At 42.7% G+C, this 27,799-nt stretch overlaps 1 protein-coding gene across 1 annotated transcript in view; it reads right to left on the bottom strand.

The window, feature by feature from the left end:
• SLC38A10 (solute carrier family 38 member 10) overlaps positions 1-27,799 on the bottom strand; it is a 102,529-nt gene that overhangs the window by 50,721 nt on the left and 24,009 nt on the right. The window contains exons 4-10 of the mRNA XM_081967392.1: positions 27,003-27,096; positions 24,836-24,979; positions 21,527-21,651; positions 15,730-15,832; positions 12,109-12,291; positions 10,852-10,963; positions 8,845-8,951 (exon numbers count right to left, since the gene is read on the bottom strand). Coding sequence (XP_081823518.1) covers positions 8,845-8,951; positions 10,852-10,963; positions 12,109-12,291; positions 15,730-15,832; positions 21,527-21,651; positions 24,836-24,979; positions 27,003-27,096 — 868 coding nt within the window. The remainder of the gene's footprint in view (positions 1-8,844; positions 8,952-10,851; positions 10,964-12,108; positions 12,292-15,729; positions 15,833-21,526; positions 21,652-24,835; positions 24,980-27,002; positions 27,097-27,799) is intronic.

Raw genomic sequence — 27,799 nt, 5'->3', positions numbered from 1 at the left:
CAAGGCAGGTCTAACTTCAATTTCTCCCTTGTCCCCTCCCGTCTTTCTGGGCTATGCTGACGCTTTTATAACAGCTGGATGATACGTTCTTCAAAGCTACATTTGTAGTCCTCTACATCAGCTGCGCCATGGTGGCGCAGTGATCAGAATGCAGGCAAACTCTGCCCACAGCCAGGAGTTCAATCCTGACCAGCTCGAAGATTGACTCAGCCTTTCACGCACACCAGGATTGTTGGGGGCAATATGCTGACTCTATAAACCACTCCGAGAGGGATGTAAAGAGCTATGAAGTGGTATATAAATGCTACTGCTATCTTCCCCATTAGATTCCATCTCCCACCCTAAACGAAAAAAACATGGGCATTGTGGTAAGAAGCACAGAATCCTCTTCATCCTGTGGTTTACTATCTGGTTTCAGTGGTGGGAGATCGGGGGGGAGGAGTGGGGGGGTTGTATGTGTGCAAGAATTTAAAATGAAAGTGAAGCACAGGGCTTCAGGCCAGGACATACAGTATGTTGTGGTTTCCCACAATCTTTATGATTCAGGGTAGCCTTTCCAGTGAATCAGATATTTCACTTTTCCTCTTCTTCTTGCATCTAGAATGCTTTCTACTCAAACTCAGACCCATCTTCCCAAAAGGCAGGGATGGGGGGGGGGGGAGGAACAGTTTTAGAATGCCAGAGGCGGGAAGATCTTCTAGCACAGGGGTGTCAAACTTGATTTCATTGAGGGCTACATCAGGGTTGTGTTTGATCTCAGAGGGCCAAGATGGGTGTGAGCAGGTGGGCATGGCCAGCTCAACATCACTCCTGTCGGGGGCGCCTGTGGTGGCCCGAGCGCTCTGCCAGTGAAAACGGGCTCCTGAGCTCCGTTTTCACCTGCGATGGCCTCCTGCAACCCTCTGCCAGCGAAAACAGAGCTCGGGAGGGAGAGCTGTTTTCGCTGGCAGAGGCACCGCAGGCGATCCTTCGCTGTTTCCAGGGAGGCCCCACAGGCCATATATAAGCACCCTGCGGGCTGCGTCCAGCCCCCGGCCTTGAACTTGACACCCCTTCTCTAGTACAAGTCGTGGCCAATGAAGAACTTCCATAGAAGCAGGCATTTGCAACTAAAAGCCACTGGAATAATCTGTTGGGTAATCAGAGAGACGCCTTCCAAAATCTTACGACAAACAACCTTCCAAAATCTGACCATCAATTGAAGACCATGGTTTGAGATCACATCACCAACTGAGATCCTGTACCTACAAATGTGGTCTAGACTAAGTTGCACAGTTGTGCTGAGGAAAGGGCCTCACAAAGAATGAAATGAGCAATCTCAGTAAACAAATCCACCACCACAAAAAGTGTTTATTTAACCCTGAAAAGTCAGTAATAAAATCTCACGGTGCTCTACTGGTGAAGGAGAACTGAAGCGAAACAGCTTTCCAGGAGTATCTTGGACCAGCAACAAATATGACAAGACCAAACAAGCATCTCATCTTCAGCCAAAATAGCTCTTCCCTGCCCGATGCAAAATTTTAAGTGAACCCCTACATTTTGTCCAGCATTTCTGTTGTCATGGCAGAGTTGCGACACATACAACACCTCATCCCTTAAAGAAAGATGGAACACCTGCTCATCGTTCATAGATAAAGATTAAGACTTGGCTTATGAGGGTCAGTGGAAATCTGCATATGCAACCTATTACTGTTGCATTCTAATCCATCCTAGCAGTTTACGCCCTGTATCCTTACCTCCAATATTTCTGGAAGATCTAATCTCTGGGGAGGTTAGAGTTGCTTGGTTGCATGTAATAATAATAATAATAATAATAATAATAATAATAATACATTTAAATTTATTAGCCGCTCCCTTTCCAAACAGGACTCAGGGCGGCGTACAATAGAGCATATAAAACATAAAACACATGTACAAACACATAAACATACATATATACAAAGACATACATGCACGGAGGAGGTAACAAATTACATCACATTAGACAGTTAAAAATCACCATTAAAATGCCCCAATTGTAAAAACACAATTTAAAATTTAAAAATTTAAAAGGACTGTCAGGAGGAGTAAGAAAAATTACGGTTGAGCCAGGCCAGATAATTGAAAGAGGTGGGTCTTCAGCTGTACACGGAAGGAGCGGAGATCGGAAGTAATCCTGATGTCACGGGGGAGGTCATTCCACAGGGCTGGGCCCATCACAGAGAAGGCTCTGCTCCTGGGTGTCGCCCCCCGACACTGTTTAGCGGACGGCACCCGGAGAAGTCCCTCTCTGTGTGAGCGGATTGGTCGTAGGGATGTATGGGGCAGGATGCGATCCTGCATGTAACTAGGCCCTGTGCCATGAAGCGCTTTAAAGATCATAATCAAAACCTTGAAACGCACTCGGTAGACTACAGGAAGCCAGTGCAGGTCGCGCAGGAGAGGTGTTACAGGGGAGTACCTAGTCCTCCCCATAATCACCCGCGCGGCCGCGTTCTGGACCAACTGCAGTCTCCGAGTGCATCTCAAGGGAAGCCCCATGTAGAGAGCATTGCAGTAGTCCAGGCGAGACGTCACTAGCGCATGAGTGACTGTGCGTAGGGCATCCCGGTCCAATAAGGGGCGCAATTGGCGCATCAGGCGGACCTGATGGAACGCCCCCCTTGCCACGGCTGTTACATGGTCATCCATGGACAGCCGGGCATCTAGGAGGACGCCCAAATTGCGCACCTGTTCCATGGGGGCCAGTTGCACGCCCCCAATGGCCAGAGATGGAAGCAACTGGTTGAACCGGGAGGCCGGAAGCCACAGCCACTCCGTCTTGGAAGGGTTGAGTTTTAGTCGGTTGCCATCCATCCAGACATATGAGCATGGAACATTACATTCAGAAATGTGAGCACGTAAGCAATGTCCTATTACAGTGATGGCAAACCTATGGCAAGCATGCCACAAGCGGCACGCAGAGCCATTTGTCAGGGCAAGCGAGGCGCTGCCCTGTTAGCTGGCCAGCGCGCATGCGCATGCTGGCCAGCTGAATTCACCCTTTTTTAAAGCCATTTTTTGCCCTTCCCAGGCTCCAGAGGCTTTATAGGAGCCTGGGGAGGGCGAAAAGAGCCCCCCTGCCCCCCTGGAGGCCCTCCGGAGGCTTCATGAGCTTCCCTGAAGCCTCATGAGCACAAAAAAACGGCGCTATGGGCAAACCGGAAGTTCGGGAATGGACTTCCTGTTTGCTCGGAGGGTTGTTTTGACTGCTCCGGAGGCTACAGGGAAGCCTCTTGAAGGTCCCCTGAAGCCTTCGGAGCGCTTCTGGGGGGGCGGGGGAGGCTGTTTTCGCCCTCTCCATGCTTCTTTAAAGCCTCTGGAGCCTGGGGAGGGCGAAAAAAGCATGCAAAAATGGGGGGGTCGTGCCTGTAGTGTGCGCATGTGCACTGGGGGGGTCGCGCATTGCATTATGGTGCAGCATGCCTGTACACGACCCCCTGCGCTCCCCCCACTTATGGCACGCGAGCCAAAAAAGGTTCGCCATCGCTGTCCTATTGGGTTGGATTCCTAGCTAACCAGTCCAACTCTCTGTTTGTCATAGAGGCCAACCAACTGTTCAAGGAAGCCCATTACTTTCTCAGCAATGGCCTTCAGAGAAAGTCATACTGCTACCAGGGTTAATAAGTGACAGTGTCTCTGATCATTTGTTCTATGAGCCAGGAATATGGGTAATATTTAAAACCTGTGTCCACCTAATGCAGGGGTCCCCAAACCTGGCAACTTTAAGACTTGTGGACTTCAACTTCCAGAATTCTGGGAGTTGAAGTCCACAAGTCTCAAAGTTGCCAAGTTTGAAGGTGTCTGACCTAACGTGACAAGGTGTAAAGATATTGTGCTTCTTGGCAGAATTTCCAATTCTAGTGATCTGTGTGCACCTATAAAGGTAATCCTCGACTTACAACAGTTCATTCAGTGACCGTTCAAAGTTACAGCAGCACTTTTTTAAAAAATGACTTATGACCGTTTTTCACACTTATGACTGTTACAATGTCATCAAAGTTTAAATCCTTGTCAACGGACTCATATTTATAATGCCTGCAGTGTCCTGTGTGATCGCCATTTGCAACCTTCTGACAAGCAAAGTCAATGGGGAAGTCAGATCCATGTAACAACCATGTTACTCACTTAACAATTGCAGTGGTTCATTTAACAACTATGGCAAGAACAGCGATAAAACCCACTTAACAAATGTATCGCTTAAAATTATGGGTTCAATTGTGGTCGTACGTCAAGGGTTACCTGTACTGAATAAATCGTCCAGTGTAGAAGTAGCCCCAAATGCATGTTGCTAAGTGGGACTTGAGTTTTGCCTCCTTTTACGACCTTTCTTGCCACAGCTGTTAAGTGAATCAGTGCAGTTGCTAAGTTAGTAACACGGTTGTTAAGTGAATATGGCTTCCCCATTGACTTTGCTTGTCAGAAGGGGGCAAAGGGGGATCCCATGACCCCGAGACACAGCAACCGTCCTGAATATGAACCAGCACCTGAATTTTGATCACCTGACCGTAGGGATGCTACAACAGTCGTAAGTGTGAAAAATGGTAATAAGTCACCTTTTTCAGTGCCGTTGTAACTTTGAACAGTCACTAAACAGTTGTTAGTTGGCAGATTTCTCTCCCTCCCCACTCCACACCTTTTTTTCACTGTATGGAGAAGAATGGGCTCTTAATGCAAAATCTGAAGGATCTGTTTCCACCACAAGGGGGCAGGAGGGGTCTAGATGTTTCAGCAATGGCTGTGAAAAGGATTTGCAATTATTGAAATGCTGCTTGCTCTTGAGTAGACAATCTAAATTACTGTCCTTTGTTTAAGAGTTGAGACAGCAGTCTTGTAAACCCTGCAAAGTGAGAGATGACTTTTTAAAATGCACATTCACAAAGCTTTGAAAATGCATGGCGTCCTTCACACATTTCTAGGTTCTTGGCTATAAGCTGTGTTTTTGTAGGCTCCTGTGCCCTAAATAGTCCAACCGGGGAAGATTGAATGTACATTTTTCCAACCAAATAAAATGTCTGTGTTCATGGGATTGTTCTAAGGCATCTTTCATGTAAAGACAGTGTTTTTGAAAAGATCAGTATATCATCCAGTAAACCACAACATATATCCACCACCACCCCCAAAAAAATCAGGAAATATTTAATGGAGAAGACTACCCTATAATTAACCAAGCCAAAAGTATTACTGTGTATTCAAATTCGTCATGTCTGTTGCCGAATGGTGTTAAATATGTGTGTCTCTCTTTCATTCTTGATCAAAGGGTACGTGCCTCTCAAATCCAACTTCATGACATAGCATGCCTTCTGAAGGCCGTTCAAGAGATATGAAATAAGAAGCAATGGGTAGAGATCGCTAATGGTTACACTGTTCAGGATCCCATAAGGATATAAAAATGTTGGCACAGATGTAAAGGACCCCCCCCCCCCAAAAAAAAAAAAAACCTTTCTTCCCATTGTTAGGCAGAAATTTCTTTAAAGAGGATAACTCTTGAATAGATATATACTACCTCTTAGTTGGGATCTGAACTCCTGGCTTCAAGTTCATTGTACAGTCACATGCCTGATGAGGAGACTATACAGGGTTCCTCACCTAATAAAGTCCATTCCCCAAATGGAGAAATTGTTGTGGCCCACCAGCAGAGCTGGCAGCAGAGCTGGCAGCAGAGCTGGCAGCAGATTCGGACAGTGAGGAGGTTAGGGAGGAACGTGGGCCAGTCCTGCAGTCTGGGGAAGGCTCTGATGAGGGCTCTGTGTCGGAGGCAGAGAGGGGGCCAGAGCCATCTGGGAGTTATCAGCTGCCTTCAGAGTCAGACATCAGTGAGGCAGATGAACAGCTGGAGCCTATTCCCAGTGTGCGCAGGCGCAGAGTTGCCAGATGAAGGGAACAGCTAAAGGACAGGGGTCGACTTGGACGTAAGGCCACAGATGGATGATGAATGGCCCCTCCCAGAGGAAATAAAAGAGGAGTGAAAGGGGAATGGAGTTTGAAGGAGACAATTAGTTTGCTTAATTGGTTCGTGACTCTCCAATACTCCTTGCCAAGTTTTGCAGATATTGGCCCCTCATCTCTATAGATGAGGTCTGTGACTGTAAATCCTCCCTTGAAAGACTTTGCTGGATGTGAATGAACAGAATTCACAGTAAATTAATAAAAGGGGGTTTTGTTGGGACAAGGAGTTTGCTTCATGCTCTTGGGAAGCCTAGGTCAGAACAGAAATGCTAGTAAATATCAGCGTTCTGAAAGGCTCAGAATTGAGGGGTTTGCTAATGTTTTGGCCAGATTTGAGGTCCAGTTACTCTAGTGCACTAGGAGATTTCTTCCAGGATTCTCCCCAGTTGAGCAAAGAGAGGGGCCAGCTCCCAGATGTGGTGGGAAACTCATCCCCTCTCCCTGTCCATTTAATGGCCCAAACAGCTGCCTAAGGACCACAACTGAGAGAGCTAAGATCGTGGTCGTTGAATGAAGCACTCATATAGCACTTTGATGAACAATCACTTCATTCAACGACCGCTATTCTAGGCACAACTGTGGTTGTAATTGGAGGACTACCTTGATAACTAAAACTGGGTAATTCATATCAAAGACAGATAGTTTCTCAAAACCAAATACCACATCTTGGAAAACTATTGATAATTACTGCAAATAGCATGTTGGAGTCAAGATGTCATGTGCCTGTTAGCAATCCAAAATCTCACATTTTGCACAAAGTAGAGCTTCTGGACATTCCTCAAAGGTAGCTCCCTATAAAGTGCAATACGGTAGTCAAACAAGCCCAATATCTTTTTGAGCATCTTTGTCATAAACAGCACGCTAGCCAATAAAAGATCCACTAAGTTAGTCAAGAGTATCTCGGGGTTCTTCCTCTTATATGTTAAATGTAGAATATTCAGAGACTTCTCCCTTCTTTGAGAAATCATTTGAGAGAGCACATGCAAGCTTTCTGCATCAGAAAAACCATACCAAGATAATATATAGTCTTACAAATGAAACCACAGGAAGGGGAACGATTCCCAAGTCATCAGCACTTCCACAAGTCTGGCAGAATTCTTAGCCCTTCCCCCAGTTGCTCAATTATTGAATCAACTTTCCAGCATTCAAAGCTTGTAAGAGAACTACCCACATTGTTTAATCCAAGCTGCCTTCCGGGGCTCTGGCTCCCTGCCAACTATTGACTGACCAGCTGTCTGCAACAATTAACTGTGGTTGGTGGCATTAGATACCCAACCAACAAAAACATCTGGGGATGCATTTCCCCCTCCTCCTCATGGGAATGATTCTGTTCAAGAAGAATTGGGAGGAGTACATGTTTGATTCAGCTTTTCAAAGCTGCACCTTAAACTATGACCCTTATACCCTCACCCAGCACAAGTCAGTCAACAGGCCATTCAATTACATCATTGCAGCAGAACTGGCAACTGACCCCAATCTTGACAATGATCTGTGTGAGTTAAAAAGAAATTATCTTCAATTGAGGAGTGGTTTGCAAACGCATGTAAATGCACACTCACAAACATCCACAGCCATATCCATTCTAGGCAGACAGATAAAAGACACACTAGCCATTTTAAAGATACTAAGGATGGTTTGGAAGATGACAACAACAACAACAACAACACACACACACACCCTGCAATCAAAGACAACAAACATCTATGAAAACTAACTTGAAAGTGAATTGGACATGCAAGGATACAGGAGGTAATGAAATAGTGCCAAAAAGCCTTGTGAGGGAGTGGGAAGGCCTGGAATACAACAGCATCCAATTGAAATCAAATTTTACTTTGCTGCCTTTGTTCCACTGCCTGCCCCACATGCTGCAAGTGTCAAGAGTGGAGAAGAAGGACGCAACACGAGGTTCCATCCTAAAATAGGGATGGCTGTTTCATTGGTCTTGTGAGGCCAGTCTGCTGTGCCTAACATCGCTTGGGCTTGCTTCACAAAATAACAGCAAAGACTGAACCCAACAAGTTGCCTGAAAACTCCCAATCCCTTTCCCTTTTTAAAAAAAAACAACGGCATGCCATGAAAAAGGATGCTACCAGTCTACATTTCAAAGAGAAAACACAGTGAATAAGCAGCGGAAAAAACATTATCACCCACTTCTTCTCAGAGAAAGGCTGAATTTCCCTGAAAATGTCAATTTCCTACACTGAGGTCAGAAGGAGTAGCAAATACCTTAATTTCAACTCCATTTAAAAATTAGTGGCTGCAGTAAATCAGGAAGTAGAACCAGCCCTATCTTTGGGAGGCGGGGGGGGGGAGGGGGGGGAACAAGGACGCTTGAGTCCTTGTTTTTTAAACAGTTTCTACAATGGAAAGTCTATTTCTATAACAATGAGCGTGTGCGCATGTGTAATATGCATGCTCCTTTTTTGCAGTTGTTATTTTGGGGATGCAACCCCCCCAAAAATAACACCCCATGAACAAGGCCCACAGTGCCAAAATGTATTTGCTTCAGCCACAGTCTCAAAGCAGCAGATGAGTTATAAGAAATTTAAAATGCTTCCCGCACTCTCCCATGTTGGGGACACAATAGCAAGGAGCAGGCTGAGGCAGCATCGGGAATCAGCTGTTAATGTATTGCGGTCTGCCAGACATACAAGGAGGGGCATTCCAAGGTTAGAAGATGCAGGTATACCGCCCACAAGCGCTGAATTCTTGATCATGAAGTGTTCGAGTTAGAACCCTTGCCCTGCCTTCCATGTCTGCCATCCATCTGGAACAAGAGAGTTGATTGGGTTCCTTGTCGTCATAGAAATTAACCCGATGCCCAAACTCTACTGTAAACGGGAGATGGAGTAAGGGTTAATTACAATTGGCACTGACCTGTGAGCAAAGGGCATTCTTGTGGGTTTTCTTGTAAATAAGAGCTGGGCAGATAAAACAGATGAGACTTCCCATCGTTGCACCTGTTAGGCCCAAGATGGTCTCCACTAGCAGAGAAGAGGAAGAGGAAAATTATTAGAAGTTCCAGTTAATGGCATATGAATAAACTCTTCCATTCAAATGATTCAGAGGAAAACTAGAGGCAGGTGCTCAAAGTCACATCATACGTATTAGATCCCTTTGGCCACTCTTGGTCTAGACCAATGATGGCGAACCTTTTAGGCGCAGTGCCCAAACTGGAAGCCGTGCACAACCATCTGGCGTGTCAGAAACCCAATGACCAGCTGGCCAGCATGCATGCGCACATCGGAAACCCAAAGACCAGCTGGATCAGCCCACAGAGAGGGCTCTGCATGTCACCTCTGGCACGCGAGCCATAGGTTCGCCACCACAGGTCTAGACTGTGAAGAACGAACTTTTTCTGTTTTCTGCTCTGGGACTATTGGTGAAGCAGAGGCTGTAATCTACGTGACTGACTGCGATAAAATAAACACATCAGCACATAATTAGTTCATGAAGTGATGAACTAACATCTTTAGCTCCATACTTACCATAAATACAGTAGATTAGGATACTACTTCATCCTTAAGTATGCATTAAAATAGAGTGAAAAGCATACACTTGTCACAATACTTCTGTTTGATAACAAATAATGCTTAAGTGGATACTGAAACTATTTTATTTTTAAAAAAATTATTTATATTTCCTATGTCTAAACCACCTCACTCCCTCAGATATGGATTTATGGGTACTCTAGTTCTAGTACGGATCCAGATATTTATTCTTGTGCAAATATAGGATAAGAATAAGCAAAGTGATGCCCTCAGATGATTTCAAATTCCTTAAGTCCTTCCATACTGGCTAGGCCTTATGGGAACTGAAATTAAAATCATTTGGAAGGTACAAAACAATTGGAAGGCATTTTACTCTGGAGTTCTAACATAGCAGAACCTCGTGACTGAGAGCAAGCAGAAAAATATTTTCCCTCCCCCCCCCCCCACTTTTCTTTCCATAGCTCTGGCACTGGTATCCTCCAGAAAAGTTATTAAGTGTTATACCTAAAATAATACCATTAACGCAGTACACTGTAATATATTCACTTCTCTATTTGAACCAGTTCATTGATGAAAAATACCAATATCCCTGCCCCAGACTGCAGGCAATCCATGACTTACGACCCCAGTTAGGACCGTAAATTGCTACAGCCATCAGTTGAGGCACCCATATGACTGGACTTGATTTTTTTGACATTTTTGCAGTGGTCATTAAGCAAATGCCACAGCCATAAGTATGAATCAGAATGAGTGTTTTTTGCCAATAACTGGCAAAAACCATTGCAAATTACAGTCACATGATTATGGGATGCAACAATCAGAAAGCCTTCAAAATGCAATCACATGACTGTGGGGATGGAGACACAATATTTTACAATGGTCGGGAGTATTATATAGGCTGTAAAGCAGTTGTCTGTGCCCATCGTAATTTCAAGTGGTCGTTAAGCAACTGGATGTAAGTCAAGGACTACCTGTATTGTACAGAACTCCTAAAAAGATAATGTATCTTGTCTTTCTAAATAGGTTAGCCATTAGCACCATATACGTATTAAGATATTTACAAGCATCTCAGAAAGGGAATGTGTAACCAGGAATATTTTTATCTAGAGATACTTAAATTCAAGACAACATATACAAGATCATACATATTACTGGGAACAAGAAGCAAAAGGAAATTTGAAAATAAACAGGGAATACCATACTTAATATATTACATGGTATAAGTATGATCATTCTAAATGTATTCACTGTAGGTATAAGTTTGTACATTTAATGGAAGTTGATTGCAGACACATATTGGGCTTATTCTAATAAATGCTAGTATACAGCAAATACACGTGAGCTTTTTAAAACCAGGGATTAAAGAGTCCAAAAATTCCAAAATTTCCCTTACCATTTGGGATCATGATGCCACCAACCATGGTCCCAAACACAATTGCCAGAGTCAGAGCTTTAAATCGGAGAGGTGGCATATAACCTCCTGCAGCAAATGTTCCATCCTTTTGCTGTTTAAAAAGAAAGGATTAATAAAACAAGCATATGAACAGATCCCCCCCTCCACACCTGCAAATTCTCAGGTATCTCTTTGGGGACCCCATAAATTAGAAACTCTTTCCAATGCATTCTCTTGACCAACCATTTTATTACTATTCAGAAATTATTCACAGAAGCTTTAGACTTAAAACTGTAAAATAATCCAACCAGCATGATTTAATGACGGCTGAAAAATCATCTAGTATGGAAGATAACAGTCCAGTATAACTAATGAAAAGCATATTTCCCATTTGTCTTTTTCTTGTTAATTGTAACTCTCATAACTGTTTAAAAATTGTCTTTAAAACTTTGCCTCAAAATAGCACAGAGCGAATGCTAAGGCAATTATATTTCAAAGCAATGTCAACTATATCATAAATCTGTGGAGTAGTGGACAAGATTCATCATAGCTTCAGCAGGCCAAAGATTGTACTTGATGAGCTTACACAGTGATAATGTCCATAGTAAAAAATGGATTACCACTCTGCATTTGAATGGCAGAAGAGTCACTGACCAGAGACTGAGCTTCTTAGAAAAGTGATTACATTTGGAGGAACAATATGGTAAGATAAAAGAAAGGAGATAATTACCACTTGCCTAGGGCGTGGTTGTAACAACTGACTGCTGGGCTGAAGGTTTTTTTAAAATTTCTTGGGATGTTATGAAGCTTTAGACTAAAGTCTACTTCCTACCTAGCAATGGCTACTGTCTTCACAGGCCTAAAACTCATGCACAGGAAGGCCTAACCAACGTAGGTTACAGAGTATCCTAAACATTACTTCCGGTTCTTTTTCCAGGCATTCGAACAAAGTTTTTGCTTAGTCTTCCTCAGCAAACCCCAGCAAAATTGATTCTATGCAAGAGCAAATACAGCTAACTGTTTTGTTAACCTTTTTTAAAAAAAATAAAAATAAAGCAACCACGGGAAATCAGATGGAGGCACCACCAAAGTGAATGCAATCTCCAAACCTAAAATGTTGGGGGAAATCCACTTGTTCCTTTTGCACGAGATATAAAGAGTGAAGGAGAGGGCAGGGTGAGCACAGAATTCTTCAGTTTAGGATAAACTATGGAGAAAAGCCTGAAATCTATTTCATGCCAGTTTATACCATTTTACCTGCTGCTCAAAAAGAAGCGTATTCAAAGCCTGCCGGCATGGCAGAATCATCATCGGAAATCCAACTGCAACAGACATCATGAACCCCACACGTATCACCTCCGTCACTACGTTGGAAGGGAAGTTTATAAGTACATTGCCTTCAATGGCTTCAGTATAACTCACATAGCCAAAGAACCCAACCTGTGCAAACAAAAAACAGAAATTAGTTTTGGAGGATATAGATACATATATTTTTTGGGAAATAAAATTTTAGGCAATCCTTGGGCCTGTTCTCTAGTCCAAGAGAGCAGCTACCTTTTTCTCTAACTGTTTAATAATTGTATCCTTCATATTCCTCATCTCTGAATGAAACGCCTATCACCCATTCAAATCTGTCTCTTAAGAAAACTGTCAGGAATACCACATTCTATTTTTTTAAAATAATTTTTATTGAACGTATTTAAACATTAAAAACAAAACACAAATTTCCACTCATTACAGCGTTTCCGTATCGGTATCATTAATATCATTCATATTTACATAAGCTCTATTTCTATATTCTTTAATACAATCTATATTATATCATCGCTTAGAATATAATATTTACAGATATATGCAGTGTTATATTTGTTGTAGATAATTCTTAATTCTTATACAGTATTTTGCGTCTATCGTCCAGCAATTTATGCAATCTACTCTACACTTTATAATACTCCGATTCTTCTCTATCCTTCTGTCCTCCATGATCAACCTATCCATCTCTACACATTCACGTAGCTTTCTTATTAGCATTACATCTGAAGGGACATTATCCTGTTTCCAATTTTGAACGAATACAATTCTTGTTGCAGTTAGTATATTTAACATTATATATTGAGAATTTTTACCCATTTTTTCTCCTAATATGCCCAATAAGAATAGTTCCGGTTTAAATTCGATCTTTTGTTCTGTAATTTGTTCCAGCCATTCCTTTATTTTAAGCCAATACTCTCTGGCTTTAGGAACACCACATTATCTATAGTGGATTTCCTTCTGTATTTCCAAATTCCAGGCGATGTTTTACAGATGGAGTGGGCAATATTTAAAGGAACAGATGTATGTATGTAGGTAAATCATGGAACAGGTTTGTGAGTAAAACATAAAGTGCCAAATATGATAGGAAGATGAGAGTGCTATTAAGTCATTCTGAGCACTTGGCAATGACAATTTCCAGCAATGCTTTCCCGAAGGTAAAAATGTTACAGTAACTTCCATTTTATTTTATTCCATCATCTTAAATGCATTTTTATGACATCATCACACATTATCAGGATGGAAATAGAGAAAACAAAGAATTCGTCAAGCTTTTTCCAATCTAGTTCTATCACAGAAGGCAAGATAGCAGCCCGAACTCTAAAGTTCATCCTTTTAAAAAAAGGCAGGTATAGTAATGGACCTGTGATGAAATTCATTTTTTTTTTACTACCGGTTCTGTGGGCGTGGCTTGGTGGGCGTGGCAGTGGAAGGATATTGCAAAATCTCCATTCCCACCCTACTCTGGGCCAGCCAGAGGTGGCATTTGCCAGTTCTCTGAACTATTCAAAATTTCCATTACCAGTTCTCCAGAACCTGTCAGAACCTGCTGGATTTCACCCCTGTGATGGACCCAGCAATATGAGCTGATCATGCCTGTCAGGATAAGCTATATATTTAACTGGGTTTCATAATGCAATGTGGATAGCAAAAAATTTTCTGGTTATTTTCTTATCAGAAAATAATGTCATTCATTTCACAATGTAGCACTGGGAGAGTTACAAGCAAAGCTTATTGTTCCTCCCCTGCCCCCAAGTATGAATAGCTCAATGGTACTGAGACATGGCTACAACTGCGAAATGTAATAACTGCCAAGCATTGCCCAGACAGGCACAAATTTAGAATGCAGCTCCTATAATCCCTTCAAATGTCATTGCTGAATGTATCAAGTGGGGAACTTATTAAACTTTAGATGGAATAATCACATACATTGCCTTTAAGACTTTTAATAATAACTCAAGTTACCCACTTTTTGGGGTAAAACATTTGACACATTACTGAAAAATCAGACAGTGCGCACCTCTAGTTTAGAGGCAATACACTGTCAGTTTGGTGTAAGGGTTAAGGGGCTGGCCTAGAAACCAGGAGACTGTGAGTTCTAGTATTGCCTTAGGCTTCACGCCTAAGCCAGCTGGTTGATTTTGAGCAAGTCACTCACTCTGGGTCCAACCCACCTCAAAGGATTATTAATTATGTTTGCTGCCTTGAGTTAGGAAGGAAGGAAGGAGGGAAGGAAGGAAGGAAGGGCTTTCCTTTTTTGGCTCTATCAGAGACAAGTACTTCAACTAAGGGCAAGATATAGATGCTTAGTTGCTGAAGCAGACCCTGTTGTGATCCCTTCCAGTATTTTTGTTTTATACAGATAGTTCTGGTAGCATCTGCTAATCCATCTTATCAAAATAGTTGCTTAGTTAAGATGTAGGGAAATTTGAGCACCATATATGGCAGGGGTGGCGAACACGCGGCTCGCAAGCCGCATGCGGCTCGCGGCCAAAATAAATGAGGCTCTTTGCCTCTTACCATTATTTAGTTTACTGTGGCTCGGATCGCACGCTAAACCCGGAAGTACGGTCGACGCGACAACGCTTGCCTGCACTCCACCAGCTCTCCACCAGTACTTCCGGGTGTAGCTCAACAGCGCCCTCTGCTGAGCCCCAAAAAATAATGCTTCAAAGTCTAGCACAGTTGCTGCAGGATTCCGGTGAGGTTCTAATGATTGCTCAAATTAATAATAATGGTTGCATATTGAAGCTCTGGGTTCAGGAGCAGCAGAGTTTTAAATAGGAGAAAACATTTAATTGAATTTCCATGGTTAGTATATTTCCCAAAATTCTACGAGTGTTTTTTTCACAGCCTGTAATTGTAATAGATATCAAAGATAATCCAAACTCATATATATATATTATAATACATATATTAGGTTAAAGGAAGATAATATTAGGACCAGGCTTTACCCATGTATAGGTTGTACTCGATTTACAATCACAATCTCGTCACTGAGCAAAGCAGTCATTAAGCGAGATATGTGACTGCTTTGTTTAATGACTGCAAGTGTGGCATTCCTGGTTGTGGTCATCAAGTAATCTTGTAGGTTGTTAGGTGGACAGAGATTCCACTTATTTATGGATTTAAAAGTTATACAGCAGCTCTAATGGGTTTATAAAAATTTATAACAAAAAACACCTGACTGAGCATGTTATATTATGTGTTTAATATATTATTGTTAAAATTATATGCTTTTGTGTGAGTGTTTGTCTGTTTTGGCAGGTCACTGCGTGGTGTGGCTCTCTGACTCTCACAGTTTAAAATTTTGGCTCTTTTTGTCGAACTTGTTCGCCACCCCTGATATATGGGCACTAATCACACGTACCATGTTCCAGCCCTGCTTAATGGAATTTAGGGTTTGCAAATTCTGAATTGGCAGAATAGTTTATAGTTCCTTACAGTTAATTCCTTAGGAACTCCCCCCCCCCAAGACATTTTTTAAATGGTTTTGGTTTTTTTTTAATGTAGCAAAAGGAACAGGGAAGGAAAGAGTTCAAAAAAATAAAAATAAAAAATTCTCACCATAACATAAAAGGCAGTGACCACCTTTAGCGAGGCGGCAAAAATGGAGCTCATGATTTTGACTGATGGCTCATCCAGACTGTCGTAAGTTGGAAAGACTTGGCTGCAAGACACAGTCAAATATTGGTTAGAACATGTTGTCAGGAAGAGAAACATTCAATCCAGCGTGCAGTTGCCACTATCAAGGTAATCCCAGCATCTCCCCACAAGACTCCTGTCACGCTAGAGTGGTTTAGATTGCCAACATCAGGAGATTTCAAACATTCCCAAGTTTTAAAGTGTTACACAAATAACGCCCGCTCTCCTCCTCTGTGCCACTGCCACGTGTACAATGTAAATATTTCACATTTCGGAAAAAAAGAAGCAAGGAAAGAAGGTGGGGTGGGGGAAAGTGACGTTGCAACTGGAATGACCACTTGTTTGAGTCAAACAACAGTGGCAAAGCTCCAAACAGCACTCTGGGGATTATTGCTCTTGAAGCATCCTAGGTTGATAATTAAAGCAATACGGTGTTTACAGAATAAGAAGCAGGGAAGGAGCGAAAGCATCGGATTGTCAAAGAGAAAAGTTAAACAACCAAAACTAAACACTGTGCCTGTCATATTTCAGCGCTAATGCTTGAGCCCAAGCTCCCAGAAAACTGAAGGAGCCAATTACACGGGGTTTGGGCGCTTATATAAGCTTGTTCCCAACATCAGGTATATAATTTACTACAGCAGCTGGAGGTTGCATAGATATAATTCGGAGGCTGGCAAGGTTTGAATGGTCGGGGGGGGGGGTTGGGGGGGGGAGGCAGCAAAAAAAAACCACCATCACACACACAAACAAAACAAAACCAAGAAAATATATATCCAGTAATGTCTAAGTATCATCCCTGGAAGGGGTGTGGCTAAAATTGTTTTGGCCATTTTTGGCTTTGTGGGAAGGTTAAGGATAGCAATGGGAGGGGAAGTTTCCCAGAAGCAAACTACTCCCAGACCAACTCATAAAACTTCAAATCCACCCCCCAAATAAATATGTTCCAGGGTTTTTTTAAAAGAGGATTTTAGATGTGGGAGTGGAAACGGGAGCCTGTGAAACACAACCTACTCTTATTCCCACCTCTAAAACTACCCCAGATCAGAATTATGAACTGGGGTGGGGTGGGGGGGATATCATTTAAAATCCGACTGACAGACCTCTCTTTCTACACATTCTCCTATGAAGGCAGTATGAACCTTGGGCCGGTTTAGGCTAGTGGTTAAAACGCCAGGCTAGAAAGTGGGAAACGGTGAGCTCAAGGCCCACTTTAGCCCCCCCAAAAGGCAAAGCTGGGTGACCTTGGGCTGGTCATTCTCTCTCAGTCCAGCTCACCTCACAGGTTTATTGTTGAGGAGAAAATAGGAAGAGGAAGGTGGTATGGGCTCCAATAGCAACAGCAATAGCACTTAAGGCTTATATACCGCTTCACAGTGCTTTGCAGCCCTCTCTAAGCAGTTTACATAGTCAACATATTGCCCACAACAATTTGGGTCCAAAATGCCACCTTGAATTATTTGTACATAAAGGGTGGAGGGGGGTGTCTATAAATAAAATCAATCTACTTGAGTTGCTCTTGACAATCCTACTAGGGCTTCAGGAAAAATAAAAAGGACAAAACCTTGTATCTTTCTGCTGCAAGCCCAGAATAATGGAGCAAATGACACACTATTCCTGAAACACAGCCTGTACCCAAGCAGCTTTGCACGTGGGGAAGGTGTTAATGAAAATTTCCCTTTTTAAGCCTATGAACCAAATCAGATATTTTGCATTTTAAACATGTTAATAGCAAGCATTGTCCCCTGATTAAGAAGTTGGTTTTTAATTCCTGCATTTTCTTGATTAAAACCATCCCCACCAATATGACGGATGCAGAATTTATTAAGGAGAACCATTTCAGAGAATGGGGGAACCTGGAGAATGAGTGCCTCTTCTTGAGCTCTTTAGTGTCTACCTCACTTTTTTTTTTAAAGTAAAACATGAATGTTCATGAATCTCCTTGATCCGACTTGTTCATTCATTCTGAGGCTGGACCAGTAGTATGAAAGCATTCTATGAAATTCTGGGGATGCAGTAAAAGATGAAAATGAAAACTTTCCTCAAAACACTGGCAAAAGACTTCTGACTGCCTAATCCCAAAGAACCAATCATAAAATTATTGTTGCCACCATATTCTCCTTGTGAACTTCCCCATGGCATTTGCCTGGATACTGTTGGGAGACAGGCGGCTGGATTAGAAGAGCTTTTGGTCTGATCTAACAAGGAAACTCTTGAGTTTTTAAAAAAGATGGTAGTTCAAAGAGACAGAAGATCAGAAGTCCCTCACCACCCCTGCTTTGTATAAATAAGCCCCAAGACATTTTGGCTTTCCAGGCACAGAAGTAAAAGAGACTCTCAAACCCATCAGATGTGCAAGTCAAACCTTCTCTGCCAATCAAGACTCCAAGATGCATAACAAGCAGTGTATCTTGCTGTGCACAGATTTTATTTTTAAGCTGAAATGTCCACCCGGAAGGCCAGGTCAAGATCAAGGTATCTGGGAGCAGACACCTCTGTCTGATAAACATTTCCTTATGCTACAGGGATTCTTTGCCACACTTGTAATCACAGAACGCTGCCCTCAGGGTGAACTGAAGAAGAGCATTTAGTCCAAATGCCTTTACATGTATCTCTCTATTTCCAAAATGAGCACAAGGAGAAAAACAGCACAAGAAAGCAGCTTCAAAGCCTGAAATAGTTCTTGGTGAGGGGGGGGGGAGTTTTGGGTGGGTGTGTGACGACGTTTCCATTTCATTAAACATAAACATCCATTGCCTGTGGAACTTTGAAAAGATAAAATTGCAGGGTTTTTGGTTTTTTAGATTTTTCTAGGCAGGAGAGAATGCTGCTCAGAGAAAAGTCCTAATTCGGCAAAATGCAGAAGTCTCAGGACAAAAACAGTCAGAATATTTGACCAGGGTTAGGTAGCATCTTGCTTCATCTGACATAGGCTTACTCCTCCAACATTACAATTCAATTGTAAAGGGGAATGTGTCCCTTGTAATTCCCTGAGAGAAGTGCGTATATTTATGTACTACAATATCTAAGGTTGTCCACCAGCCAATGACTCTTCAGTGTACCTACAATGCTATGAAAGAAGATGCGAGGAATTGATTTTTTGTAAATCTTAATAAAAACTGCTCTCCCCCCCCCCATCTCCGAATGATGCATATGGCAAAAAAATTCTCTAACAAATGTTGCTCTTTCCATTTTTCTAATGTCTACATCACATCTACTACGCTATTGCTCTGTAGCTCTGTTTTTCTCTCTCTCTCTCAATTTCTACATTCACTGTATGTTAAGTAAAAGAACATATATGTAATGAAAGAAAAATAGATTTAGAAAGCAAATTGAAATGCACTTCTACTACTGTTTTAAAGATCCTTGATTCACGGAGGAATTGGGCCAAACAATCATAAATGTGGGTAGCTACATGTAAAAGGGAGGCAGAGCATAAACAGAGTCTTCATTCCCAGTTCTTCAAAATGTCATTCATGTTGAACCAGCAACGACACCAAACTACGAACGATGGTAGTTGGTTCACATCTATAACGTTGACTGAAATGTCTGATTCCAAGCTTGCACCAGTATAGCTCGTATTACAAAAGAGTTAACGACAGGGACACTATCCTGAGGTCGTACAGGAAGGCTGCAGCAGAGCTAATGTTATATTTCCAGGCTTCCTGGCTTCCAGCCTCATGTGCAGTCTGTTAAACCATATGCTGCACACACAAGGGGCGGGGGGCGCAGAGGCATTTCTCTTTGAATTTGGCAATGACAACAAACCTTATTGCCAGAGACAGCCAACTCTACGAGCAAAGCATACTTGTGCATTCAGAAGCCATAGCAAGTGGCCAATCAATAATGCATGTTACTTCTTTGCTTCTATCTAACACTTCTTAAAGTTTTTTTTTGGGGGGGGGCAAATCGACTGAAAGGTCAGTTATTACAAGCCTGACAACCCCGGGTTCCATCCGTACGTGACGTCACACAGGCCAAGAAACGTGTGTTATTCTTGCCCTTGGGAAAATTGATAGGATTTAACTTTCAGTTTGGCTTGCCACACCAGTGGTGTAGTAATCTATATTTAGAGAGATATGTGAATACGCTAGTTCAGAACATATAATTTTCCTGTGTTTCCAACTCCCACCAAATGAAAGTTGGTTGCTGAACGGCCACCACAAGAAAAAGGACAAATTTGGATTTTATAAACCCCTACTGTGGTAACTAGGTAGCTATAAAAGAATGAATCAACCCTTCTGTCACCAATTATAGCAGAGACACTTAAAACTGAGTGAAGCACATTAAATCTGAGAAGCATAATTGGGGGAGTGGGCAGAGGGGGAGAAGGAGAGCCCAGCTGTATCAAAGCTAATGCTAACGGTCCATTTTGGGTCCTCAGCTGAACACACACACACACTTCTATGGTTTCACTGGGCCACTTTTCAGTCCAGCCACAAATGAAAGGGTGGTAGAAGTATTGCTACTGGAATGGAAATGGGAATTATCTATGGATGAAAGCTTACATCTGCCACAAGAACGAGTATGACAACTAAGGGCAGGCATGCGTTTTACCCAAAAAAGAATAAAAATATTTTAAGTTCTTCATCCAAAATAAACTATGCCAGCATGCAGCATGGATTTCCATTATTTCTTTTTTATTGACAGACTCTGAGGGATTGCGGGGGAGGGGGAAGAATGGCAGAATCAGAAAATGGAAGGAGGGGATGGTGAAGAACAGAACAGGAGAGAGCATAAGGTGCAAAAATATCATTTCTAATGTTGGGTTTTCTGAATGGGAAGCTGTCAGCAAGACATGAAGAGAAATTTCTACCCCTCTAGTCGGAAACGGGATAGTTTTAAAAATTGTGTGTTTGTGTATGGGGTGTGTGTATGTGTTAAATGAGAACTGAAAGACTTGAACCCAATTCTGGAATAGGCTTTGCATTGTGCAACGCACAGAAAGAGAGGCTGGAGCCAACCCCTGTCCTACGTCTATAAGGGTAAATTGGATTTTGCAATCCAGAAGGTCGAACTGACTTAAGAACAGTTGCCTTTTCCTTAAATATCTGTGAAAACATGTTGCTTAACAAAGATGTTCACAAAAATCATTTTAAGCCAACATTGGAAGCCCACTATGGTAGTACCCTGTTTCCCCGAAAATAAGGCCTCCCCAGATAATAAGCCCAATCGGGCTTTTGGGCGCATGCGCTAAAATAAGCCCTCCCCGAAAATATTGCAACACAGTAGCAGCCATGAGGTAACCATGCTCACCACCTCCTGCACCTAAAGAATAACAAGACCTCCCGGAAAATAAGGCCAAGCGCTTATTTCGGGGGTCAAAAGAAAATAAGACCCTGTCTTATTTTCGGGGAAACACGGTAACTACCTCGGCTTAAGTTATTCTTACATCTCAAGAACAGGGCTTGGTACTGTCCCAAGTACCAGACATTAAAGCCAATGGAAAATTACACCGGAGATGTATCTGCCTCCTATGAATAAGAAGCTTTTTAAGTACAATGAGTCCAGAGTGAAATATAACTCCCTCTCCCAGCTAGGTAACAAAAGGGTCACAACCCAGTCAGATGCTATACCTCAGTGGGCTGTAAAATATTTTGATTAAAATCAAGACAAGGGGACCAGATGGTATCTATCCCATACAGGCCATCCTGACCCTTTGCCCTTAACAAAACTCATTCCACCCCACAATCTCCAAGCAGCCAGGATTGCTGATACTTACGACTGACAGGCAAACGACATGGCAAAGATAGGAATGCAGCGAAAAATGCCCTCCCAGCGTGCATAGCTGACCCGCTGCAGCCACTGCCCATCAAAGAGGCCATGTTTGAAAGCAGAGAGCACGATCTGCAGCCAAGGAAAAGAAAAGAGAGGTTACAGTCTAGACAACAGAGACACCATACCAACCCAGTAACTGACAACCCAGGTCGCCTCAGCTTTCTCGGCAACTGAGAAACAGCAAAGGGGCAGTAGAAGCTCACAGGCAGAGATTTCACCAAGCCAGATTTCCTGGGTCTGCATCCCCAGTGCACGAGATGTGTGGGAAATCTGGGGTTTCTGGGTCCTGAGTAAATTACAGCAACCTGCATCGCAAGGAAGGGGTGGTGCAAAAATTGCTTAACCGTCTACTGAATGTTCTCAACTGGATGCTTGATATATGCAAATCCCTTCATTGGCATTCAATCCCTTCCATTTCTAGCAATAAGTCCTTTCAACATCTTTATCCATTTCCATCTCCTAACCCACCACCCTTTTTCAGGGGGCTTTCTGTATTCTAGCTTTTCGTAATGAGCTCTCCCAACTTTAGCAGCCAACAGCCTCCCAAATACACACACTGTGTCCTAAAACCCCAGCACTGGTTGTTGCAATGAAGGAACTGTACTGCACGTTGCTCTTCCTCTAGACACCTGCCGCCTCCTTCTCCTCCTCCTCTCCTTTAAATCTGCTACTTCCGGCAAGGATATTACAGTATATGCCCTAATTTGAACTGCTAACTCCAAATGCAACTATTGTATGGAAGAAAATTGTTTTTCTATGTTGGTCTCTCCCTCCCTCGTTTCCTTATCTTTCTTCCTTCCCTGGCCTCCCATCCCCATCTTACCACAAGCTGCCTGGTGGGAGGAACCAGTATTCTTTTTTGGGGGGGGAGGGGGAATTATAATTTAATACCCAACTGAGCAACTTTTGGGGGGGGGGGGGACAAAAAAAGTGTTTTGTTATGAGCTTTGTACAAGGCACCATTTTTAAATGTGGCTTACTATCTAGGTAATCCAAGATCATTACATGGTGAATGATGGTTGTGGTAATGGAAATGACAATATGTGTGTCATGGCACAAATAATGTGACTAACCTACCTGCATAAGATGTCAGCCTCTAGTACAGAACTGTATCAGTTGGATGCCAATATCATGATGCCTGGGTCATTATTTTGGGGTTACTGTAACTTGTTAAGGATGCTTCTGCTTATAAACTGTAAGAAAATATGGCTCTATATCCCGTATCCCGTACCAGCTTGGCTGATGTACCAGCTGCACAAGAATTTACAACAGGGAATCAATGAAGATGGCTATTATGTGGCTCAAGGAATGCCTACCAAAGGTCCCCACCTATCAGCAAGTATGGGGAAGAGGGAGACCCAAAACTGGCATTCCCTGGCCCCGTTCCCCTCCTGTGAACAGTGAGCCACTCTGAGAGCCTTCAGGACATTTCTTAAAAAGCCCCTGAGTTCTAATTGATGAAAACAATTGGTGCCGTATGTCTATATGTATAATCATTACATGTAATCAAACACAACTTGGGTATGATTATAGTCTACTGTATGCAGGGCATTAATGCTGGTTCAGCCCTGATCAGGCAAACCGGTAGTGGTGGCAGCGGGAGGCTACGCCCACCTGCCCACAGTTGCACGATCGAGCACGCATGTGCACAAGCAAACCAGTAGTAAAACAAATAGCAACCCACCACTGATACAGGGTGTCAAACTCGATTTCATTGAGGGCCACATCAGGATTGTTTGACTTCAGGGGGACCACTGGGAACGTGGCCAGGATGGGTGTGTGCAGCTTGACATCATTTGTGTTGGGTGTGTGTGTGTGTGCCTGTGGTGGCCTGAGTGCTCTGCCAGAGAAAATGAATGTCAGGCCTGTAGTTATGTTTCTTTTAGGATCTTTGGCCTGCCACACTTTCTATTAATTTCTTACGCTGTTTCATTAGTGGAGTAGTTGGGAGCGGGGAATAGAAAGGAGTAGAATTGTGGAATGTGTTGTTTGTCATTCTTTTTAGAAGCTCAAGGTCATCTTTTGTCTCCGCACCTCGACACCTGACCGGAAGCAGAGGGGTGTAGATGCCAGCGTGGAAGAAGGAGATTGGACCATGTGATGGATTATGGGCGTGGGGATAAGATCATGAACTTTCAACTGGGTGGAATCCCAGGAAGCAAATCAGATTTGGGATTTCATAGCACAATGCCAACATGTCTGTCTTATTAAATTGGAACTTTAAGGATAGCTCTGCCTTGAATTCTGATTTAATTCTGCATGATATTTGGAACGCTGACAATGAACTCCTGAGCTCCATTTTCGGCTGCGACAGCCTCCTGCAATCCTCTGCCAGCGAAAACAGAGCGGCCCTCCTGAGTTCCGTTTTCACTGGCAGAGGCACCGCAGGCCAGTGAATCGTTATTTCCAGGCCAGCCCCGTGGGCCAGATCTAAGCACCCCACAGGCTGGATCCGACCCCCAGGCCTTGGGTTTGACACCCCTAATCGTATGTGTTTATTCTAAGGCTGTGGCTCAGCTATCACTTTTTGCCTACCACTTAAAAGAGTCTTTTAAGCCTTTTAAAGTCTTTTAAAGTCTTTAAGCCTGAGGCCATTTTAAATGTTCATCAATAAAATAAATAAATAAATGGTATCCCAAGATGAAAATGGCCGGAGAGATAAGATAAAGCAAGGGATGCCTAGGAGCAACATTAGAGATGAGACGTTAAAAGAAACTGAGGAAGGAGTCTTACTGCAGGCAAATTTGTTAGCGGTCTCTCTGGCAAATCCTCAATGAGAAAGCTTTGAAGGAAGCATTTGATTAAACAGAAAGTGAAGGAGGCATTCAGGGGTTCCTCTGACAATCTGTGTGGCCTAAGTTCCTATTGTATACAATACTATAAAAATGCTGACTTGCTGGAAGATGAGGACATGGCAGGATCTCCCTGGAAGAATGTATAACTTTGAGCAGCATATGAGAGACACATTCCTGGGCCTGTGGTTTGCACAGAAGAGCAAATAGCATCCCTGTTACTGCTAGTGGTCTTCCCTTACTAGGTAGTGCCAATAATCGAGAAAGTTTTTTCAAACTAAACCCTAAAAGTATGTGTTGTTGCCAACAAGCACACCAGGCCTCCTGTTTAAAGGTCCTCGGAGCGCCCACCCACGTGAAGAGTTTGGGTACCTTGGAATTTAAGGATGCATTGTGGTTTCCCTCAAAGGAATTAACCGCCCAATTGAAGAAAACAAAAGCTTCCCATCATTAATACTGACCACAAACATAAACACCGTATAGAAAATCAGAGCCATTGCACTGAAGGACTGTATGGAAGCCATCATGTTTCTCTGGAGACTCAGCGGGAGGACAATGCAGAGGGAGATGAAAAAAAGCATGAGGATCCGGAATAAGCCGCTCACCTGAAAGATGAACATGAGGAACGGTTACATCACCCTTCTTCAATCAGATGCCATTCACATGTGTTGCACTTTTGACTACCACACATCGAGAAAGGGAGAGTTACACAGGGAGCAGCTCCCAGAGGGAGAAAGCAGATTCAGAATTAACATTCTAAGCCCATCCACTCTGCTGTAGACCGAGGTTAAGACTCACTCTGAAAACAAATAAAAGGGGTGTGGGGGGGGGGGGGGAGGAAAGCTGCTTCTCACACAGCGTCTGTGATGAGACCACACAGACACTGGGTGCCACTATTGCTCCACTAAGTACTTATCCAAACCATTTTACAGCAAAGGCTCGCTGCCTGCTTTAAATGGTAATCCAAACACAACGTTATTTGAATATCTTTTATGTACTTCCAACAAATAAAATGAAAACTAACTTTGCCGCAAAAAAAAAGGGGGGGGGGGAACGATGAGAGTCTTGGAAATTCTGACCCAGAAAATTAACCAGCAGCTTTTTATATTTATTATAGCAGGAAGCTTGGAAATGCCTCAAAATATTTAATACCTAATTTGGCTTTGCTTATGATGCATTTTTTTTTAGCTGCTTAGGTCCTTAATCAGAGCTTAACTACATCAGGCCGGAGCAGATAAAAACCATGCCTGAATGCTACTGAATGTCCATTGTAGCTTTCCTAGTTTGTCTCTGCTCCTACGGGGACTTCTTTGGTTCCTATTTATCCATTGGGAATTAAATTGCTCCTGCATGGAAAACAGCAAACAAGCAGATATGCTATCAATGCTGCACTTTCTTGACCTGGCTTGGCAGGTTATTCACCATTGTGCCATATATTCCAATTTGGCAGTTTGAGATTAACAAGTGAGCCAATGGATCCTAAGGTATAAATCTACAAAACCCTATTCATTTACCCAATTCCGTCCCCCGAGTATTTGATACTACAAACTTTAGCATCTCAAACTGGGAGTTCCCGGTTGACTGCTTCAGCCTACAGTAATAGGTCCAGTTCTGCCTTGCCTTGTCTCACATCTACGTCAAGTTAAAAAAAACATGATAAATCTTAGGACAGGTGTGAGATGCTTCCATAACTGGGAAGGGTTGGTAGGTGAGAGCAGACATATACATGTAACAGCTATATAAGCTAAAAGCAGAGACTATCTTGTTGATAAATTATGAGAGACATACAACAGAGTTAAGCAAATTTCTGTTTTGCAGAAGCTACTTTGTTTTTATTAAACAACTATAATACTGAAATTTGAAATCAGTTTTAAATACCACGTCTGAATAATCTCACTTCTGCTACAAAAGAAAAAGCATCTTGAACTTCTTGGAATTCTTAATTTGCCAGCATAATCTAATGTGCAAGGCCTTGTCACATTAATACTGCCATTGTTAAAGATTTGAAGTTATTGCTAACATACTGTAAGTCGGTATGATTTACACACATGATCCTGGTCTACCTTCGCTCCCACCTTGATAGATAGGAAATACAAACATTTGGGGAAGGAAGGAAGGAAGGAAGGAAGGAAGGAAGGAAGGAAGGAAGGAAGGAAGGAAGGAAGGAAGGAAGGAAGGAAGGAAGTGTGCGTGTGTGTGAGAGAGAGAGAGAAAGACAGAGACAGACAGACACCTTACCAATGAATCTTTATCACTAAATGCACCTTGTTTGCCTTAAATCTGGTTTTTGTGGGGTAGGCTGGTCTGCAGTTTGTATACTGGCTATTAATTTTGAAAAAGGCAGGCTGCTTGCATATACTAGCACAAGACCATTCAGACAAGCTTTCAAATATGCCCTATGTTATCAATAATAGAGAATATTTGTAGCTCAAGTTTGGACTGAGTGGAGTCCCCGATACTGTCTGAGATTGATTGTTTTCTTGCAGACATTTCATTACCCATCTAGGTAACATCTTCAGTGCTAGCAGCGAAATCGAGATTCCACGTCCTGTGTTTTCCTATGTATAGATATGAAAGAGGCACTGATCTAATTTGCTATTGATAAAGTCATTGAAAAAGCAAGTTTACCTGGAATCCAAGTGATCGAGCAAAGAAGTTTGATCCCAAGTCTCCAATAACCACATAGAAAGCTATGCAGGTCCCCAGCATCAGTCCAATCATACTGCAAAGACAAAATGGAGTGGTCATTCTAGAAAAATGTGAAATAAAACTGTTGTCATTTACCTGTGTGCTAAGTGCTGAGTTCAAGTGGGATTTATGTTCAGAAATTCTCTGAATAGAGCCACCTTTACTGCCAATGCCCTAGATCAGTGTTTTTCAACCTTGGCAACTTGAAGATGTCTGGACTTCAACTCCCAGAATTCCCCAGCCAGCATTCGCTGGCTGGGGAATTCTGGGAGTTGAAGTCCAGACATCTTCAAGTTGCCAAGGTTGAAAAACACTGCCCTAGATGACAGCAGCCTTCTCACCCTCTTGCAAATAGGACAGTTTTAGAATAAGTATTAATTAGGTTTGCTGAAGAGTAATTCTCTCCCCCGCCCCCTCCACACGAAGGTACTGTTCTTCATGCGGGCTCTATTCTGACCCAGGCTTCCTTAGAAAGCAAGAAGCAAAGTCTTGGTCCCTGCAAAACCTCTTTTATTTACACGACTGTGGATTCCTTTCATTCACAGACAGCAAGGCTTAGTAAACCGTCCTTCAGAGGAATGTTTATCCCCAAGCTCGTTTGCAAGGCGAACTTGGCACAGAGTCTCTTAAAGTCGCACACAGAACTTTCCACTCTTGAACTGACCGAATGAACTGTTTCCTGCAAAACCCCACTCCCTGTTCGTTCCTCTTTTGTTTCCTATGGGAGGGGGGCGATC

This window comes from Natrix helvetica (genome assembly GCF_964273705.1).
Source record: "Natrix helvetica genome assembly, chromosome: 1".
Lineage (NCBI taxonomy): Eukaryota > Metazoa > Chordata > Lepidosauria > Squamata > Natricidae > Natrix > Natrix helvetica.
Note: the sequence above shows the minus strand (reverse complement) of the source record. Positions and strands in the feature narration are given on the sequence as shown.